The sequence below is a fragment of the Salmo salar genome, chromosome ssa10 (assembly GCF_905237065.1).
Source record: "Salmo salar chromosome ssa10, Ssal_v3.1, whole genome shotgun sequence".
Classification (NCBI taxonomy): Eukaryota; Metazoa; Chordata; class Actinopteri; order Salmoniformes; family Salmonidae; genus Salmo; species Salmo salar.
Window position 1 is genome coordinate 74,836,180 of NC_059451.1, and position 21,912 is coordinate 74,858,091.

Consider the following 21,912-nt stretch of genomic DNA (forward strand, 5'->3'; position numbering starts at 1 on the left):
ACTCAATATTACTATATAATTTTCACACTCCTTAGTATACGTAATTCTCAAACGTTCTAAGAATTTATGAAATTGTAAAAATGAAATGTAAGTGGTCGCTGGTCAGAAAATGTAAAAAGAAAAAAGTGTCATTCTTTCTGGGGGTGTATATAAATTGATTTTAATAAGATTTAATGTTGTTAAAATGCTTTCAGTTGCACTTTAAATGCAACAATGTTTCACACACAAGTTATTTTCAAAGAGATGGCTAACCACAAGCGCGCTGCAATAAACACTGGTGACAACGAGCGCCAGAGAGGGGGAGCGGGAGTAGACGTGACAACTAACTTTACCTAGGTGCCCTGAACCAGCTCTCTAAAAATTATCTACTGGCTCTCTAGAAAGAAATTGTTTATTTACATTTTATTTAACCTTTATTTAACTATGCAAGTCATTTAAGAACAAGTTCTTATTTACAATGACGGCCTACCAAAAGGCCTCCTGCAGGGACGGGGGCTGGCATTAAAAATGAAAAATAAAATAAAGGACAACACGCATCACGACAGGAGACACTACGTAAAGTGAGACCTAAGACAACATGACAGCCAACATGGTAGCAACACAAAACATGCTACAAACATTATTGCGCACATACAATAGCACATAGGGCAAGAAGGTAGAGACAATGCATCATGTGAAGCAGCCACAAGAGTGTCCATGATTGAGTCTTTCGATGAAGAGAGAACTGTCCGGTTTGAGTGTTTTTATGTATTATTATTTATTTTGTTTGCAACTCATTCCAGTCACTAGCTGTAGCAAACTGAAAAGAGGAGCGACCCAGGGATGTGTATGCTTTGGGGACCTTTAACAGAATGTGACTGGCAAATCGGGTGTTGTATGTGGAGGATGAGGGCTGCAGTAGGTATCCCAGATAGGGGATAGGGGGGAGTGAGGCCTAATAGGGTTTTAGAAATAAGCATAAGCAGGTGACTACATCAAGCTCTAAACCCTCAGGGGTAGTAATCACACCTGTGGGAAGAGGGGCATTCTTCTTACCAAACCACATGACCTTTGTTGTGGAGGTGTTCAGAACAAGGTTAAGGGTAAGGGCTTGTTGTAGTGTCTTTAACACAAAATCCAGGGAGGGGCCAGCTGAGTATTATCATCTTACTGCTTGAGCTATGTTGAGGTAAATTGAGAAGAGCGTGGGGCCTAGGATCGAGCCTTTGGGTACTCCCTTGGTGACAGGCAGTGGCTGAGACAGCAGATGTTCTAATTTTATACACTGCGCTCCTACTGGCTGACTACACCGCTCGCATCGCGTGCGTTGCAAAAATACATTTAGAAATCTATATTATTCAATAATTGCACCCACACTGCTCGCGCGCGCCAATGAGCGTCTGCGTTGCCAAGGGCTAAAATAGAAGTCAGTTCTATTTGTGACGCAGATCGCGCTGCAAGTCCTGCCTCTCCCATCTCCTCATTGGTTTATAGAAGCAGGTACCCACGTGCCATCTCCTCATTGGTTATACCCACGTGGGTGACTGAAAGATGAACGAGGTCGATGGCGGTAATGCACCTAATTTATGAAAGTTGCCAATCGCAATATAAAGTCAAGAGAAGAAAAAGCCTAGAAGGAGGAGAAATGATTAGAAACGATTCAGTTAACCGTTTCATGTGTGGATTAATTGTCGGAGTAGAGGACCTTGTGCATTTCAGGTAAAATAACAACTCAATGTTATATCCCAGGACAAATTAGCTAGCAACAGCAAGCTAGCTAAATAGGACAAATTAGCTAGCAACAGCAAGCTAGCTAAATAGGACAATTTAGCTAGCAAGTGCAAGCTAGCGAGCTAAATTGACATAAAGGTTTAATGCTTTTCGACCTGTCCCCAAATTAATGTAATTGGTTCAGAGTGTGTTCTGATATTTTAACCTGCATGTCGTGATCGCGTTTGGTGTGGGGGGATAAAATAAATGTATGCACGATGGTGGACACGCGCCGCCGGTTTGGGTTCGGTGTTAGAGGTATTTAGTAAACCAGGCCAAAGACCCCTCAGAGACACCAATACTCATTAGCCAGCCCATTAGAATGGAATGGTCTACAGTATCAAAAGCTTTGGCCAAGTCAATAAAAATACCAGCACAACATTGCTTAGAATCAAGAGAAATGGTTACATCATTTAGGACCTTTAAGGGTGAGTGAGAGAATACTATAGACATCAAGAAAGGCAACACTTTTGATGAACAGGGCAAAATAGAAATTGGCCTATAACAGTTAGGGTCAGCTTGATCTCTCCCCTTTAAATAAAGGATGCACCGTGGCTGCCTTCCAAGCAATGGGAACTTCCCCAGACAGGAGAGACAGGCTTGCAGATGATAGGGGCAGCAACCTTAAAACCTCTTTGGGCTAGGGGGCACTATTTTCACGTCCGGATGAAAAGTGTGCCCAAAGTAAACTGCCTGCTACTCAGGCCCAGAAGCTAGGATATGCATATAATAGATTTGGATAGAAAACACTCAAGTTTCTAAAACTGTTAAAATTATGTCTGTGAGTATAACAGAACTTATTTGGCAGGCGAAACCCCGAGGACAAACCATCCAGGATTTGTTTTTTGTTGAGGTCACTGTCTTTTCAATTAGGTTTCTATGGGGAACTAGATTTATGAGGGACCTGGTTGCAGTTCCTAGGGCTTCCACCAGATATCAACAGTCTTTAAAAATTGGTTAATGTTTTTCATTTGATAAATTAAGAAGTGGCCCTTTCCTTTCTGAGTGTAGAGCCAATTGGACTGTTTTTGTTTTGAGCGCGTGACCTGGAGCTCGCTCCACTTTCATTTTATCCGCTATTGAACACAGTTTATTCCGTCTTAAATGTTATCGATTATTTACCTTTTAAAATACCTAAAGTTGGATTAGGAAAGTTGTTTGAAATGTTTGGATCAAGTTTACAGGTAACTTATTAGATAGATTTTGGTCATGTTGGAACCGGTGTATTTTCTGAATCAAACGCGCCAAATAAATGGACATTTTGGGGATATAACGACAGAATTTATCAAACAAAAGGACCATTTGTGATGTTTAATGGACATATTGGAGTGCCAACAGAAGATCTTCAAAGGTAAGGCATGAATTATATCGTTATTTCTGACTTTTGTGTAGCACCTGCCTGGTTGAAATCTGATTTTCATGTGTTGGTATGCTGGGCACTGTCCTCAGATAATCGCATGGTTTGCTTTCGCCGTAAAGCCGTTTTGAAATCTGACACTGCTGCTGGATTAACAAGAAGTTCATCTTTAAACTGATGTATAACACTTGTATGATTTATGAATTATTATTATGAGTATTTCTGTTTCTGAATTTGGCGCACTGCAATTTCACTGGGTGTTGTCAAATCAATCCCGTTAACGGGATTGGCGTGCGAAGGGATCCATAAGAAGTTTAACCTCTTACATCTAGACGTTCCGCTAGCGGAACACCTGCTCCAATATCCAATGATAGGCGTGGCGCGAATGACAAATTCCTCAAAAATACAAAAACTTAAATTTTTCATACATATGACAATTTTACAGCATTTTAAAGACAATACTCTCCTTTATCTAACCACACTGTCTAATTTCAAAAAGGCTTTACAGCGAAAGCAAAACATTAGATTATGTCAGCAGAGTACCCAGCCAGAAATAATCAGACACCCATTTTTCAAGCTAGCATATAATGTCACAAAAAACAAAACCACAGCTAAATGCAGCACTAACCTTTGATGATCTTCCATTAGATGACACACCTAGGACATTATGTTATACAATACATGCATGTTTTGTTCAATCAAGTTCATATTTATATCAAAAACCAGCTTTTTACATTAGCATGTGACGTTCAGAACTAGCATTCCCACCGAACACTTCCGGTGAATTTACTAAATTACTCACAATAAACGTTCACAAAAAACATAACAATTATTTTAAGAATTATAGATACAGAACTCCTTTGTGCAATCGAGGTGTCCGATTTTAAAATAGCTTTTCGGTGAAAGCACATTTTGCAATATTCTGAGTAGATAGCCCAGCCATCATGGCTAGCTATTTTGACACCCACCAAGTTTAGCCCTGACCAAACTCCGATTTACTATTAGAAAAGTTTGATTACCTTTGGTGTTCTTCGTCAGAATGCACTCCCAGGACTGCTACTTCAATAACAAATGTTGGTTTGGTTCAAAGTAATCCATAGTTATATCCAAATAGCGGCGTTTTGTTCGTGCGTTCAAGACACTATCCGAAGTGTAAATAAGGGTCACGCGCACGACGCATTTTGTGACGACAAATTTCTAAATATTCCATTACCGTACTTCGAAGCATGTCAACCGCTGTTTAACCTGTTAGGGCTAGGGGGCAGCATTTGCACGTCTGGATAAAAAAAATGTACCCGATTTAATCTGGTTACTAATCCTACCCAGTAACTAGAATATGCATATACTTATATATGGATAGAAAACACTCAAGTTTCTAAAACTGTTTGAATGGTGTCTGTGAGTATAACAGAACTCATTTGGCAGGCAAAACCCTGAGACATTTTCTGACAGGAAGTGGATACCTGATGTGTTGTATTACCTTTAAACCTATCCCATTGAAAAACACAGGGGCTGAGGAATATTTTGGCACTTCCTATTGCTTCCACTAGATGTCACCAGCCTTTACAAAGTGTTTTGAGTCTTCTGGAGGGAGATCTGACCGAACAAGAGCCATGGAACGATGATGTCCCATTAGACACCTGGCGCGAGTTCATGTTGGGTACCCTCGTTCCAATACGTTATAAAAGAGTATGCATTCGTCCACCTTGAATATTATTCATGTTCTGGTTAAAAAAGGCCCTAATGATTTATGCTATACAACGTTTGACATGTTTGAACGAACGTAAATATATTTTTTCCCCTCGTTCATGACGAGAAGTCCGGCTGGCTTAGATCATGTGCTAACAAGACGGAGATTTTTGGACATAAATGATGAGCTTTTTTGAACAAAACTACATTCGTTATGGACCTGTGATACCTGGAAGTGACATCTGATGAAGAGAATCAAAGGTAATGGATTATTTACATAGTATTTTCGATTTTAGATCTCCCCAACATGACGTCTAGTCTGTATCGCAACGCGTATTTTTCTGGGCGCAGTGCTCAGATTATTGCAAAGTGTGATTTCCCAGTAAGGTTATTTTTAAATCTGTCAAGTTGATTGCGTTCAAGAGATGTAAATCTATAATTCTTTAAATGACAATATAATATTTTACCAATGTTTTCTAATTTTAATTATTTAATTTGTGACGCTGACTTGACTGCCGGTTATTGGAGGGAAACGATTTCCTCAACATCAATGCCATAGTAAAACGCTGTTTTTGGATATAAATATGAACTTGATAGAACTAAAAATGCATGCATTGTCTAACATAATGTCCTAGGAGTGTCATCTGATGGAGATTGTAAAAGGTTAGTGCATCATTTTAGCTGGTTTTATGGTTTTGGTGACCCTGTCTTTGAATTGACAAAACATTACACACAACTCTTGTAAATGTACTGTCCTAACATACTCTAAATTTATGCTTTCGCCGTAAAACCTTTTTGAAATCGTAAAACGTGGTTAGATTAAGGAGATGTTTATCTTTCAAAGGGTGTAAAATAGTTGTATGTTTTAAAAATTTGAATTTTGACATTTATTTGGATTCAAATTTGCCGCTCTTGAAATGCACCTGCTGTTGATGGAGTGCACCACGGGTGGCACGCTAGCGTCCCACCTAGCCCATAGAGGTTAAAATCAATTTATGCCATTTTTCTCGTAAAAAAAGCGATAATATTCCGACCGGGAGTGGTGGTTTTCGTTCAAAGACGAAAGAATAAAAACATGGAGTCGACTCGTGCACGAGCCTCAGTCTCATAGTACTCTGACCGGCCACTATCCAAACGCGCTAATGTTTTTCAGCCAGGGCCTGCAAAGCCACGATTCAGCTTTTTGCCGCCTTCTGAGAGCCCATGGGAGCCGTAGGAAGTGTCACGTAACAGCAGAGATCCCCTGTATTGGATAGAGATAATCAAGAAGGCCAAGAAATGGTCAGACAGGGTACTTCCTGTACAGAATCTTCTCAGGTTTTGGCCTGCCAAATGAGTTCTGTTATACTCACAGACACCATTCAAACAGTTTTAGAAACTTTGGAGTGTTTAATATCCAAAGCTAATAATTATATGCATATTCTAGTTTCTGGGCAGGAGTAATAATCAGATTAAATCGGGTACGTTTTTTATCCGGCCGTGAAAATACTGCCCCCTAGCCATAACAGGTTAAAGAAGAAAGGGTCTAAACCATCTGACCCAGATGTTTTTTGGGGGGTCAGGTTTAGGGAGCTCCTTTAGCACCTCAGACTCAGTGACTTTCCTGCAGGGAGAAACTTTGTAGCGGGGCAGGGGAAAAAGAGGGAGGAGCATTAGAAGGGATGGGAGATTATGAAATGTTGGACGGGCAAAGAGGCATGGCTGGGTCAAATAAGAATCCTGACTTAATGAAGTGGTGATTTAAAGAGCTCAGCCATGTGCTCCTTGTCATTAACAACCACATCAACATTAAGGGACATGGGCAGCTGTGAGGGGGGGTGGGTTTATTCTCCATGTTTTTAACTGCTTTCTAGAACTTCTTGGGGTTAGACCCACATAGAGAGAACTGCTCCTTAAAGAAACTAACTTTGGCCTTCCGGATAGCCTGAGTGCACTTATTTCTCATTTGCCTGAACGAGAGCCAGTCAGCCTGAGTATGCGTGTGCCGAGCCTTTCACCACAGGCTGTAAAATAGTGATCACTGTCATTACAGAAAACACCAGACTGATGCCTATCAGGATTATTTGTGAGGATAACATCAAGGAGAGTAGCCTTTTCTAGGTGTTTGGAGTCATACCTTGTGGGGTTGGTAAGAATCTGATAAAGATTTAGGGAGTCCCATTGCTTTTGGACTTGGTCAGGTGGTTTAAGCATGTCCCAGTTTAGGTCACCTAATTAGGACAAATTCAGACTTGGTGTAAGGGGCCAGGAGAGAGCTTAGGGCAGGTAGGGTACAGGCCGGTGCTGATGGAGGATGATAACACCTAGCAACAGTCAACAAAGAGCTATTTGAAAGTTTAATGCTTTAACCAGCAAATCAAATTGTTTGGGGACAGACTTTGGAGACAACCGAGCACTGAATGTGTTCCTTGGTAAAGATTTCCACTCCACCACCTTTGGGAGTTCTGTCTTGCCGAAAAAGGTTAACATCGGGTAAACAATACTTTCCTGTGGATATTTTGTCTGAAATTTGTATTTTTACAGGGACAGTGCACAATAATCAATGTTTCAGTAAAAGTGCCGGTTTTAGCCAGCCGGCTAATTTTCAACCGCAGTCCCTGGGCAGGTTATTAAAAACAATTACAATACAGACAATCCGTGAGCACACGCAGAGCAACATAGGACAAGCGAGACATAGCATGCAGAAAGAACAACACAGTACAAAAAGCAACAAATATGTGTTTAGCTTGTTGTTTATGGCATGGTCTGAACTAGCTACAGATTGTTACACTGGATTTAACCAAAGATTTTTGCTATCCATTACTAGGAGGTACAGGTTAGGTACTGTTTGGTGTAGCATAAAGAATATTCGACCAACCTTAACATGAAGATACTATCTTCGTTCTCGATTCTGCCAAACATGTATTTTCTAAAATGTCCGTGTCCAGTTGCAGGTGGTGTGTTTGACTTTAGAAAATGCTCCGTAATTAAAGAGCCACTGAATACGCCGATTGGCACGTTTTGTTCTTCTGTTGCTAATTAGAAAAACGAGATTTGAGTCTTGGAGGTGTGTTTCCTGACAGATTCCACGTTTGGTTAATGTTTGTCCCCCATGAGACAATGTAGACGTGGAAGCCTATTTGACTTCCTCAAAATCCTCAGAGTTAATCTATGACTCAAGAAATCTATAATTCATTTAGATGTTTTTGCCGAGGATGTTTTTGTAATTTAGTTAAGGTGTTTGGTGCAGTATTTCTTAAGTAAAAAAAAAAGGCATAATACATAGTCCTTGACTTCTAATGTTCTGTACTATCTTTGTGAGAAGGGCACTTAAAGGTATTTGTATCCTACTGCTGAAATCATTCAGGGCACTGTCACAGACTCTGATGGGATAAATCAATAGTTTCCTTTTCTACTCAGGCCATCAGTGCATCAAGTGAGGTCAATGTTGTTGACTAGAACCCTTCCAGTGACCGATGTGTTCAACTGATTCATTAAGTAGAGAGAGAGGCATGTTAATTGAGCGTTGTTGCTGGATTGAAAATATTTTTCTCAGCTCTTAGATGTTAATAAATAGTGACAATTATACTTGACTCTGCAAAGAATAATCTGAGCCCAACACATACAAACAATCTATAAAGCATAACACATGTATACAAATGTCTTTGCTTTCAGGCCCACGGGGAAGGGATTGTATGGGGATTTTTTTTTCTTCCTCTGGCTGCCTGGGGGATGGGATGGGAAGTTTGGGGTGGAGGCTCACTACTTCTTGTTTATAATTGTTGTATATGGTACCTGTAACCCCCCCCTCCAACAAAACAATGAGAAAATGTATTTTTTTTTAAAATAAAAATGTTCCCCCATTGCAGGTGCTCTCTCATAACTTGTGCACTGTGATGAGGATCCCCCATGACCCGGTGGCCCTTGAGGAGCACTTCAAAGATGACGACGAAGGCCCCGTCTCTACACAGGGCTACATGCCCTACTTGAACAAGTTCATTTTGGACAAGGTGAGCCCCACATATAGTAGTTTTATTAGGATCCTCATTACCTATTGCACATGCATCAGCTACTCTTCCTGGGGTCTACATAAAACATACAAATACATGACAAAGTAAAGAACAGTTTTAAACAAGAACAACAAGATATTGCATTCAAATATACTGAACAAATATAAACGCAACATGCAACAATTTCTAAGATTTTAAGGAATTCAGTGAATTGAAATACATGAATTAGGCCATAATCTATGGATTTCACATGACTGGTCAAGGGCACAGCCATGGGTGGGTCTGGGAGGGCATAGGCCCACCCACTTGGGAGCCAGGCCCACCCACTTGGGAGCCAGGCCCACCCACTGGGGAGCCAGGCCCAGCCAATCAGAATGAGTTTTTCCCCACAAATGGCTTTATTATAGACGGAAATCCTCCTCAGCACCGCCTCGGACGATCCCGCAGGTGAAGAAGCTGGATGTGGAGGGCCTGGGCTCGCAGTCAGCATGCCAATTGCACGGTCCCTCAACTTGAGACATCTGTGGCATTGTGTTATGTGACAAAATCACATATTTTAGTGGCCTCTTATTGTCCCCAGCACAAGGTGCACCTGTGTAATGATCATGTTTAATCAGATTCACTGGCAAAGGAAAAATTCTCATTAACAGGGATGTAAACATATTTGTGCAGGCAATTTGAGCAAAATAATTTTGAAAATTTGAGCAAAATCCCATCCGCTTTTTGTGCGGATGGTCATTTTCTTTGATCTTTTATTTTAGCTCATGAAACATGGAACCAACACATTTTATATTTGTGTTCAAATATATTTTTTGAATCTCTTTTTTTAAAGCTAAAATCGATTTTTGCCTGAGTAACCTCTTGATTAGATATGTATTCAACCCCCTGAGTCCAATACATGCTACAATCACCTTTGGCAGCCATTACAGATAAGTCTCTCTGGGTAAGGTTCTAACAGCTTTCCACACCTGGATTTGCCCATTTATTCTTTTCAGAATTCTTCAAGCTCTGTCAAATTAGTTGTTGATCATTGTTAGACATCCATTTTCAAGTCTTGACATAGATTTTGAATCAGATTTAAGTCAAAACTAACTCTGCCACTCAGGAACATTCACTGTCTTCTTAGTAAGCAACTCCAGTGTAGATTTGGGTTTTAGGTTATTGTTCTGCTGAAAGGTGAATTCATCTCCCGGTATCTGGTGGAAAGCAGTTATTTTTTTTATCCTGGAAAAACACCCTAGTCCTTAACGATTACAAGCATTCCCATAACATGATTCAGCCACCACTAATCTGGACACTTATAAGAAGTCCCGCTATGCCCTCAGACGAACCATCAAACAGGCAAAGCGTCAATACAGGACTAAGATTGAATCCTACTACACTGGCTCTGATGCTCGTTGGATGTGGCAGGGCTTGAAAAATATTACGGACTACGAAGGGAAACCCTGCCTCTAGCTGCCCAGTGATGCGAGCCTACCAGACGAGCTAAATTCCTTTTATGCTCGCTTCGAGGCAAGCAACACTGAAGCATGCATGAGAGCACCAGCTGTTCCAGAGGACTGTGTGATCATGTTCTCCGTAGCTGATGTGAGCAAGACTTTTAAACAGGTTAACATTCTCAAAGTCGCGGGGCCAGAAGGATTACCAGGACGTGTATTCAAAGCATACACGGAACAACTGGCAAGTGTCTTCACTGACATTTTCAACCTCCCCCTGACCGAGTCTGTAATATCTACATGTTTCAAACAGACCACCATAGTTAACAGGTAACCTGCCTAAATGATTTCCGCCCCGTAGCGCTCACGTCGGTAGCCATGAAGTGCTTTGAAAGGCTGGTCATGGCTCACATCCACACCATAATGCCGGAAACCCTAGACCCACTCCAGTTCGCATAATGCCCCAACAGATCCGCAGATGACGCAATCTCAATTGCACTCCACACTGCCCTTTCCCACCTGCACAAAAGGAACACCTATGTGAGAATGCTGCTCATTGACTACAGCTCAGCGCTCAACACCATAGTGCCCACAAAGCTCATCACTAAGCTAAGGACCCTGGGACTAAACACCTCCCTCTGCAACTGGATCCTGGACTTACTGATGGGCCGCCCCCAGGTGGTAAGGGTAGGCAACAACGGGTGCATGCTTAGTCCCCTCCTGTACTCCCTGTTCATCCACGACTGTGTGGCCAAGTACGACTCCAACCCCACCATTACGTTTGTTGATGACACAACAGTGGTAGGCCTGATCACTGACACCAATGAGACAGCCTATAGGGAGGAGGTCAGAGACCTGGCAGTGTGGTGCCATGACAACAACCTCTCCCTCAATGTGAGCCAGACAAAGGAGCTGATCGTGGACTATAGGGAAAGGAGGGCCGAGCAGGCCCCCATTAACATCGACAGTGCTGAAATGGAGCGGGTTGAGAGTTTCAAGTTCCTTGGTGTCCACATCACCAACAAACTATCATGGTCCAAACACGCCAAGACAGTTATGCAGAGGGTACGACAACACCTTTTCCCCATCAGGAGACTGAAAAGATTTGGCATGGGTCCCCAGATCCTCAAAAAGTTATACAGCTGCACCATCGAGAGCATCCTGACTGGTTGTATCACCGCCTGGTATGGCTGCTCGGCATCTGACCGTAAGGCGCTACAGAGGGTAGTGTGTATAAGCTTCCTGCCATCCAGGACCTATATACTAGGCGGTGTCAGTGGTAGGCCCAAAAACTTGTCAGACTCAGTCATCCAAGTCATAAACTCTTCTCTCTGCTACCACAAGGCAAGCGGTACTGGAGCGTCAAGTCTAGGACCAAAAGGCTCCTTAACAGCTTCAAGCCATAAGACTGCTGAACAATTAATCAAATGGCCACCCTGACTATTTACATTGGACCGCTCATTGTTTTTACACTGCTGCAACTCGCTGTTTATTATCTATGCATAGTCACTTTACAAATTACCTCGACTAACCTGTACCCCCGCACATTGACTCGGTACCGGTACCCCCTGTATATAGCCTTGTTGTTATGTAATTTTCATCTTACTTTTTTATTTTTTACTTTCTCGTAAATATTTTTTTACATTTTATTTCTTGAACTGCATTGTTAAGGGCTTGTAAGTAAGCATTTCACGTTAAGGTCTACACCTGTTGTATTCCGCTCATGTGACAAATAGAATTTCATTTGATTTGACTATGCTTGAAAATATGGAGAGTGTTTCTCAGAAATGTATTGGATTTTCCCAAAACAATACTGTATTCAGGTCAAAAAGGTAATTGCTTTGGCAAGTGTTTTGCAGTATTACTTTAGTGCCTTATTGCAAGCAGGATACATTGTTTTGAGAATATATTTAGTCTGTACAGGCATCCCTTTCACTCTGTCGATGTATGTTAGTATTGTGGTGTGACTACAATGTTTTTGATCCATCCTCAGTTTTCTTCTATCACAGCCATTGGGAAAGGGGGATACGTACAGTAGTCAGTTATTCAACTGAATGCATTCAACTAAATGTGTCTTCCGTATTTAACTCAACCTTCTCTGAATCGGAGAGGTGCGGGGCTGCCATAATCGACATCCGTGTCTTCGGTGCCCGGCGAACAGTGGGTTAACTGCCTGGCTCCTGGGCAGAACGACAGATTTTTACCTTGTCAGCTCGGGGATTTGATCCAGCAACCTTTGTTACTGGCCCAACGCTCTAACCACTAGTCTACCTGAACTCTGTAACTGTTTTAAAGTCACCGTTTGCCTCATGGTGAAATCCCTGAGTGGTTTCCTTCCTCTCGGGCAACTGAGTTAGGAAGGACGCCTGTGTCTTTGTTGTGACTGGGTGTATTGATACACCATCCATCGTGTAATTAATAACTTCACCATACATTTTTATTTTTACCCATCTACCAATACGTGCCCTTCTTTGCGAGGCATTGGAAATCCTCATGGTCTTTGTGGTTTAATCTGTTTGAAATTCACTACTCGACTGAGGGACCTTACAATTGTATGTGTGTGTGGGGAAGAGAGATGAGGTAGTCATTCACAAATCATCTTTAACACTATATTATTGCACACAGTCCATGTGCGTTGTTGATTCAATTATTACTCCTGAACTTATTTAGGCTAGCCATAATAAAGGTGTTGAATACTTATTAACTCAAGACATTTCAGATTTTCATTTTTTATTAATTTGTAAACATTTTAAAAAACAATTCCACTTTGACATTGTGTGTGTGTGTGTGTGTGTGTGTGTGTGTGTAGGCCAGTGACACAATCTCAATTTTACAAAATGTTTCATTTGTATTTATTAGGGATCCCCATTAGCTACTCTTCCTGGTGTCCAAACACATTAAGGGACTTACATTACACATAAAACAAAATATAAAACGGTACATTGTATAACAACATTATTACACCACTACATATCTACAATGCAAAATGTATAATTCCACCATACAACAATATTACAATGTACGTGTGTAGAGTGCGTGTGCTAGCGTACGTCTGTACGTGTGTCTCTTCAGTCCCCGCTGTTCCATAAGATGTTTTTTTTTATCTGTTTTTCCAATCTGATTCTACTGCTTGCATCAGTTACCTGATGTGGAATAGAGTTCCATGTAGTCATGGCTCGATGTAGTAATGTGCGCCTCCGATAGTATGTTCTGTACTTGGATTGTGGAGAGACCACTGGTGGCATGTCTTGTGGGGTATGCGTGGGTGTCCGAGCTGTGTGCTAGTAGTTTAAACCGACAGCTCTGTGCATTTAGCTTGCCAACACTTCTTACAAAAACAAGTGGTGATGAAGTCAATCTCTCCTCCTCCAATTTGAGCCATGAGAGCTTGACATGCATATCATTGTTAGCTCCCTGTGTACATTTTAACGGCCAGCCGTGCTACCCTGTTCTGAACCAGTTGTAATTTTCCTAGGTCCCTCTTTCTGGTACCTGACCACATGACTGAACAGAAGCCCAGGTGCGACAAAACTAGGTCCTGTAGGACCTGCCTTGTTGATAGTGCTGTTAAGAAGGCAAAGCAGCGCGTTATTATGGACAGACTTCTCCCCATCTTAGCTACTGTTGTATCAATATGTTTTGACCATGACAGTTTACAATCCAGGGTTACTCCAAGCAGTTGTCACCTGAACTTGCTCAATTTCCACATTATTCATTACAAGATTTAGTTGAGGTTTAGTGAATGATTCTTCCCAAAATACATGCTTTTAATTTTAATATTTAGGACTAATTTATTCCTTGCCACCCATTCTGAAACTAACTGCAGCTCTTTGTTAAGTGTTGCAGTCATTTCAGTCGCTGTAGTAGCTGATGTGTATAGTGTCAAGTCATCCACATACATAGACACATTGGCTTTACTCAAAGCCATTGGCATGTCGTTAGTAAAGATTGAAAAAAGTAAGGGGCCTAGACTGCTGCCCTGGGGAATTCCTGATTCTACCTGGATTATGTTGGAGAGGTTTCCATTTAAAGAACACCCTCTGTGTTCTGTTAGACAGGTAACTCTTTATCCACAATATACAGTTCATTCGGAAAGTATTCAGACGCCTTGACTTTTTACACATTTTGTGACCTTACAGCCTTATTCTAAAATTGATTCAATTAATCCCCCCCATCAATCTACACACACTACCCAATAATGATAAAGGGAAAACAGGTTTGTAACTTTTTTGCAAATGTATTAAAAATAAAAAACACACCTTTTTATATGTAAGTATTCAGACCCTTTTGCTATGAGACTCAACATTGAGCTCAGGTGCATACTGTTTTCATTGATCATCCTTGATGTTTCTACAACTTGATTGAAGTCCACCTGTGGTAAATTCAATTGATTGGACATGATTTGGAAAGGCACACACCTGTCTATATAAGGTCCCACAGTTGACAGTGCACGTCAGAGCAAAAACCAAGCCATGAGGTCAAAGGAATTGTCCGTAGAACTCAGTCAGGATTGTGTTGCAGCACAGGTCTGGGGAAGGGTACCAAAACATTTCTGCAGCATTGAAGGTCCCCCGGAACACACTGGCCTCCATCATTCTTAAATGGAAGAAGTTTGGAACCACCAAGACTTTTCCTAGAGCTGGCTGCCCGGCCAAACTGTGCGATCGGCGAAGAAGGGCCTTTGGTCAAGGAGGTGACCAAGAACCTAAATGGTCACTCTGACAGAGCTCCAGAGTTCATCTGTGGAGATGGCAGAACCTTCCCGAAGGACAACCATCTATGCTGCACTCCACCAAGGCCTTTATGGTATAGTTGCCAGACGGAAGCCACTCCTCAGTAAAAGGCACATGACGGCCCACTTGGAGTTTGCCAAAAGGCACCTAAGGGACTCTCGAACCATGAGAAACAAGATTCTCTGGTATGATGAAACCAAGATTGAACTCTTTGGCCTGAATGACAAGTGTCACGTCTTGAGGAAACCTGACACCATCCCTATGGTGAAGCATGGTGGTGGCAGTATCATGCTGTGGAGATATTTTTCAGCTGCAAGGAGACTCGTCAGGATCGAGGGGAAAATTGAACGGAACCACGTACAGTGAGATCCTTGATGAAAACCTGCTTCAGAGCACTCAGGACCTCCGACTGGGGTGAAGGTTCACCTTCCAACAGGACAACGACCCTAAGCACACAGCCAAGACAACGCGGGAGTGGCTTTGGGAGAAGTGTCTGAATGTCCTTGAGTGGCCCAGCCTGTGCCCGGACTTGAACCCGATCGAACATCTCTGGAGAGACTTGGAAATAGCTATGCAGCGACGCTCCCCATCCAACCTGACAGAGCTTGAGAGGCTCTGCAGAGAAGAATGGGAGAAACTCCCCAAATACAGTTGTGACAAGCTTGTAACGTCATACCCAAGAAGACTGTTGGCTGTTTTTGCTGCCAATGGTGCCTCAACAAAGTACTGAGTGAAGGGTCCGAATACTTATGTGATTTCAGTTTTGTAATAAAAAGAAAGCAAAAAAAGCACAAATTTCAAAAAACGTTTTTCTTTGTCTTGATGAGGTATTGTGTGTAGCTTGAGAACCGCGTTGCAGTTCTTGACACAAACTGGTTTGCCTGTCGCCTACTACCATTAAATCTTTTGTCTCACCCATTCAGCCTTTGAATGGCACACATACAGAATCATGTCTCTCGGCTTAAAAAAATCCTTATTTAACCTGTCTCCTCCCCTTCGTCTACACAGATTTTGAAGTGAATATAACAAGTGACATCAATAAGGGATCATAGCTTTCACCTGGTCAGTCTACAGTATGTCATGGAAAGAACATATGTTCATGTTTTGTGAACTTAGTATATAGTTGTGAGTGTGCAGATAGTCCAGGTAACCATTTATTGAAATATTTCGCTTCTACCCCAAGCCATAAGCCTGCTGTCTTGGAGCCTGTTGGTTTGAGAACAGTCTATGGCTAGAGTCTTTCTGACACCGCCTGATATAGAGGTTCTGGATGGCAGGGAGCTCGGCCCCAGTGATGTACTGGGCTGTCCACACCACCCTCTGTAGCTCTTTGTGGTCGAGGGCGGTGCATTTTCCATACCAAGCGGTTATGCAGCCAGTCAAGATGCTCTCGATGGTGCAGCTGTGGAACAGTTTGAGGATCCGATGGCACATGTCAAATCTTTTCAACCTCCTGAGGGGGAAGAGTCACTGTCATGCCCTCTTCACGACTATGTGGGTGTGTGTAGACCATGTAAAGTGGACGCCAAGGAACTTGATGCTCTCGACCCACTCCACTACAACAATGTGCTCTCCTGTAGTACACAATCAGCTCCTTGGTCTAACTGACGTTGCTGGAGAGGTTGTTGTCATGGCACCACACTGCTAAGTCTGACCTCCTCCCTGTAGGCTGTCTCATCGCCGTCAGTGATCAGGTCTACCACCGGCGTATCGCCAGCAATCTTGATGGTGTTGGAGTTGTGCGTGGCAACGCAGTTGTGGGTGAACAGGGAGTACATGAGGGGGCTAAGCGTGCACACAACAATCTTACATAGTTATTTCCCCTCTTGTCCAGGTGGGAGAGGGCAGTGTGAAGTGCAATTGAGATTCCGTCATCTGTGGATCTGTCAGGGCTGTATGCGAATTGGAGTGGGTTCAGGGTGTCTTGGATGATGATGGTGTTGATGTGTGTCATGACCAGCCTTTCAAAGCCTTCAGAATTAGATGTGAGTGCTACAGGGCCATAGTCATTTAGGTAGGTCACCATGGAGTTCTTGGGAACAGGGACAATGGTTGTCAGTTTGAAACATATTGGGATTACAGACTGGGACACGGAGAGAGCGAACATTTCAGTGAAGACACTTGCCAGCTGATCTGTGCATGCTTTGAGAACGTATCACTGGTATTCCGTTTGGCTTGGTGGCTTTGAGTTTTAACCTGTTTTACTCACATTGGCCACAGAGAGCAAGATCATGCAGTCATCCGGAACAACGGGCTTTCACGCAAGACTTGATATGTGCATATAAGGCATTTAACTCATTTGGTAGTTCTGCATCACTGGGTATCTCACAGCTGGGTTTCCCTTTGTAACCCGTTATCATCTGCAAGCCCTGCCACATACAATGAGCATCGTATTGACGTCGTATCTGATGTAGCGCTATGTCCTCTTCTTTCACTTCCTCAAGTTTACATTTTACATTTTACATTTTAGTCATTTAGCAGACGCTCTTATCCAGAGCGACTTACAGTAATGAATGCATACATTTCATGCATTTTTTTTTTGTACTGGCCCCCCGTGGGAATCGAACCCACAACCCTGGTGTTGCACACACCATGCTCTACCAACTGAGCCACAGGGAATGCTCAAGTATTGCTCAAGTACTTAAAGGTTTCAGGAACCGAGATATGACATAGACAAATGTCAAGAGCCCCCCCCACCCAAGTGGATATGACCCTACCACACAGGTTGGGGGCACTGCCCCCACTCCCCAGGGATACTCCACCCTAAAGGTCCTGTGTGTGTGACTCTCTTCCTCACTGACTCACTCCACTTGTCAGACAATGACCATGACTCAGCAGGAGAGACAATCAAGTCCATCGCTGACTGTTCCACAGAATTCCCCATTCTCCCATTTGGACCTCTGCAGTCGCTCACTATGTGGAGCACAGCATTCCTCCTAGCCAACTAGCCCTGTAGAAACCTGGAATGCATTGTTCATTGAAAGCTCTGATGTCAGAAGGGGAATGAAAGAAAGCAAGGCTACACAAACATCAGAGTACCAAAATAGTTCAAGGCTTTTATTCAACATTTTAAGGCTGCTGTGGCAGAATTATTTCCTAATTTCATGTCTTGCTTCTGTATAATTCTGTATTTATAGTACGCTGACAACGTTTTTCACTGTGTCATTCTGCTTTGTTTGCAAAGTTAGTATGATGATTCAACTTCAATCCCTTTATCAGTCATAGGCATAGCCTTTGCCTAGACCTCAACTTATTTCGATCCAGCTTTCATGATCGAGTAATCCATTTGGCGCAATCATATTTTTGATAGATGTACCTTTTTTTGTCATTTAATTTCACAATTACGTTTGTTCCCTCTCTCTTTTTTCCTTTTTGACTTCAGTATATAAACGGGCATCTCTGTGTGGTGTGATAATTTGACGATAGGATGTTTCAGCCTCCTGGAGGACCCAAGGACAGTGATAAGACTTGTTTGTTTGTAAACCACTTAGGATGTTCCACTGCAGAGAATACTAATGAACACGTGTATCTGCAGTGGAGAGGCAGCGCTGGGTGCTGGAGGGGCCGTGACAAAGCCCCCCATTGTTGATGTGCAGAGAGTGGGAGAATGGCAGGGATTGAGGTAGAGGGAAAGGGAGCCACTGCCTCAGTCTGGACCAGCTAGTACGGAACGAGACGAGCAATGACAGGACATTGTGAGCACAAAGAGAGAGAGAGCGCTGCTAGTTCATACCAATCCAACTTTCACAACTTTTCTACTGCCCCTCCCTCCGCCTCTATCTGCTAACCTCACTGGTGTTACTGTGAAACTATCCAACAGATTACTCAACAATGATAGAAATGTATGAATGTATGTCGTCATTGTGGATACATGTCCATCTATTCATTAAGGAGGATGTTTTAAACACTCCTAAAGATGTCCAGGCTCCTGATGATGATGATGCAGCTTGCATTTCGATAGTATCTCTGTTTTGTTCATCTCTTGCTATTTTTAGATGGCTGATCATCAACATCAGGCCCATCTCTCTGTTGTGTTTTAGCGTGACTGCTCCGACGTATCAGTTGAATGAGTCCTACATCTGCATAAACGGCTAAGTGAGCTGAGGTTAATGCGAATGTCGTGTCAGGATTTCCTGTGTTAGAACAGTCTTCTATTCCAGTGCCGCTGTGGGTGCTCCTAATCTACATGATTCTGCGGAAAGCTTGCCAAGAGTTCCCATGGAAACACCAGTGTATGTTCATTCACTGCTGGAAGAAAACATTTCCCCTCTACAGCACTGATTGTACTGTTTTCAAGGGTTTTCCTCCCTTTCTGTTGTCGAATTTGAGTTAAAGGGGGCAACCCGAGATCCAATTTTGGACTTTTAAATTAATGATAGTGTGGCATAAAGAGAACATTGAAGATGTCCTGAGTACAGGACCAGCTTATTGTCTAATTTGTGTTTTTCCTCATATGAAAAATGCCTGTCTCCAGCCAAGTGACCTGAGAAATGTTTCCTGATTTCAGGTCCAGGACAACTTTAATCGGCAGGACTTTAACAGAATGTGCTGGACCCTGTGTGCCCGGAAGAACCTCAACAGAACACACCTCCTCATCTCAGATGAAGACGCCTTCAAGATCTGGTGCATCTTCAACTTACTGTCTGAAGACAAATACCCACTGGCCATAGTCACTGAGGAGGTAAGATTGGACATTTTCGTCGCGTGTCCTAATGAACATGACCAGGGCTCTGATGCTGGCACATTTAGCCCCAACACAAACCTCACTTTGTGCAACATTTGGGTTGATCATTACCAGCTAAATCAGTCATCAGTTGTAAAGCTAATTAGTCAAACTCATGATATAGCATTATTTTCGTGCTCCGTAGTGCACATCAGTGAAACCTCTACCTCTGTCACAGTGGACTACAGAAGAAGGGAGTGGGTTATGGGTAAAGAAGTATTGTTCTGATCCACTGTTGCGTTTTACATACAGTTTTGGAGAGACATCCTCGCCACTCCCAATCCGCTCTCACAGAAAAGGAAGTTAGCAACTTCCTGTTTTTTTTTTAATTTTTTTATTTAATTATATTTAACTAGGCAGGTCAGTTGAGAACAAATTATTATTTACAATGATGGCCTACCAAAAGTCAAAAGGCCTCCTGCCGGGGCTGGGATAAGAAAAAAAAAAAATTAATATAGGACAATACACACATCACGACAGGAGAGACACCATAACACTACACTACATAAAGACAGACCTAAGACGACAACAACAGGATGGCAACAACACATGACAACAGCATGGTTGCAACACAACATGGTATGAACACTATTGGGCACAGACAACAGCACAAAGGGCAAAAAGGTAGAGAAATGATTTGAGTCTTTGAATGAAGAGATTGATATAAAACTGTCCAGTTTGAGTGTTTGTTACCGCTCCTTCGACGCTAGCTGCAGCAAACTGAAAAGAGGAGCGACCCAGGGATGTGTATGCTTTGGGGACCTTTAACAGAATGTGACTGGCAAATCGGGTGTTGTATGTGGAGGATGAGGGCTGCAGTAGATATCTCAGATAGGAGGGAGTGAGGCCTAAGAGGGTTTTATAAATAAGCATCAACCAGTGGGTCTTGCGACGGGTATACAGAGATGACCAGTTTACAGAAGAGTATAGAGTGCAGTGATGTGTCCTATAAGGAGCATTGGTGGCAAATCTGATGGCCGAAGGGGAAAGAACATCTAGCCGGTCGAGAGCACCCTTACCTGCCGATCTAGAAATTACGTCTCCGTAATCTAGCATGGTTAGGATTGTCATCTGAATCAGGGTTAGTTTGGCAGCTGAGGTGAAAGAGGAGCCATTACGATAGATGAAACCAGGTCTAGATTTCACTTTAGCCTGCAGCTTTGAAATGTGCTGAGAGAAGGACAGTGTACTATCTAGCCATACTCCCAAGTACTTGTATAAGGTGACTACCTCCAGCTCTAAATCCTCAGGGGTAGTAATCACACCTGTGGGGAGAGGGGCATTCTTCTTACCAAACCACATGACCTTTGTTTTGGAGGTGTTCAGAACAGGGCTAAAGGTAGAGAAAGCTTGTTGGACACTAAGAAAGCTTTGTTGTAGAGCATTTAACACAAAATCCCAGGAGGGGCCAGCTGAGTATAAGACTGTATTATCTGCATATAAATGGATGAGAGAGCTTCCTACTGTCTGAGCTATGTTGTTGATGTAAATTGAGAAGAGCGTGGGGCTTCTCGACAATGCAACAACAATAAGAAATAAAAGATAAGAATACAAACATGAAGTAAATGGCTCAATAGAGTAAACATTTTAGCTTAAGTATAACACAGGAAGGCACAGTTTATTTACACATGATTTGGGGAATTGTGGGGGGGGGGGCAAGTTGTGCACAAATTGTGCACTATTTAGAAATCATAATAATTGTATGGTAGCAGCAGTTGTGAGGTGGACACGTGTACTAAGATGCGGAGAACCAGAGCAGGTGGTCAGTCCAGTTCAACTGTTCAGCAGTCTGGTGGCTTGTCGGTAGAGGCTGTTGGTATCAGACCTCATGATCCGACACCATCTGCCTGACGGTAAGGGAGTAAACGGCTCGTGGCTGGGGGTGTGTTGGGTCCTTGATGAAGCTGCGGGGCTTCCTCAAGCACCGTTTTGAGTAGATCTCCTGGATGGGTGGGAGCACCGTCCCATTAATGTACTGGGCCATCTTCACCACCCGCTGGAGGGCCTTGCGGTCGTGAACGTAGCAATTCCCATACCAGGCTGTAATTGAACCGTTCGGGAAGCTCTCGATGGTGCAGCGGTAGTATTTGGAGAGGACCTGAAGTAGTAGTCGTGGTGGTGGTGGTAGTAGTATTTATTGGGATCCCCAATTAGCCGCTGCTCCTGTCCTATGAGCCGTTCCAGCCTACACAAGTCAAGGATTCGTGCAAGTCCACCCACCTGCATAATACAATAA

General features: G+C 42.8%; 1 protein-coding gene across 2 annotated transcripts in view; it reads left to right on the top strand.

The window, feature by feature from the left end:
* swap70b (switching B cell complex subunit SWAP70b) overlaps positions 1–21,912 on the top strand; it is a 43,567-nt gene that overhangs the window by 3,799 nt on the left and 17,856 nt on the right. For both annotated transcript variants that reach the window (XM_014124673.2, XM_014124674.2), the window contains exons 2-3: positions 8,644–8,784; positions 19,461–19,634. In XM_014124673.2, the coding sequence (XP_013980148.1) occupies positions 8,644–8,784; positions 19,461–19,634 (315 nt within the window). The remainder of the gene's footprint in view (positions 1–8,643; positions 8,785–19,460; positions 19,635–21,912) is intronic.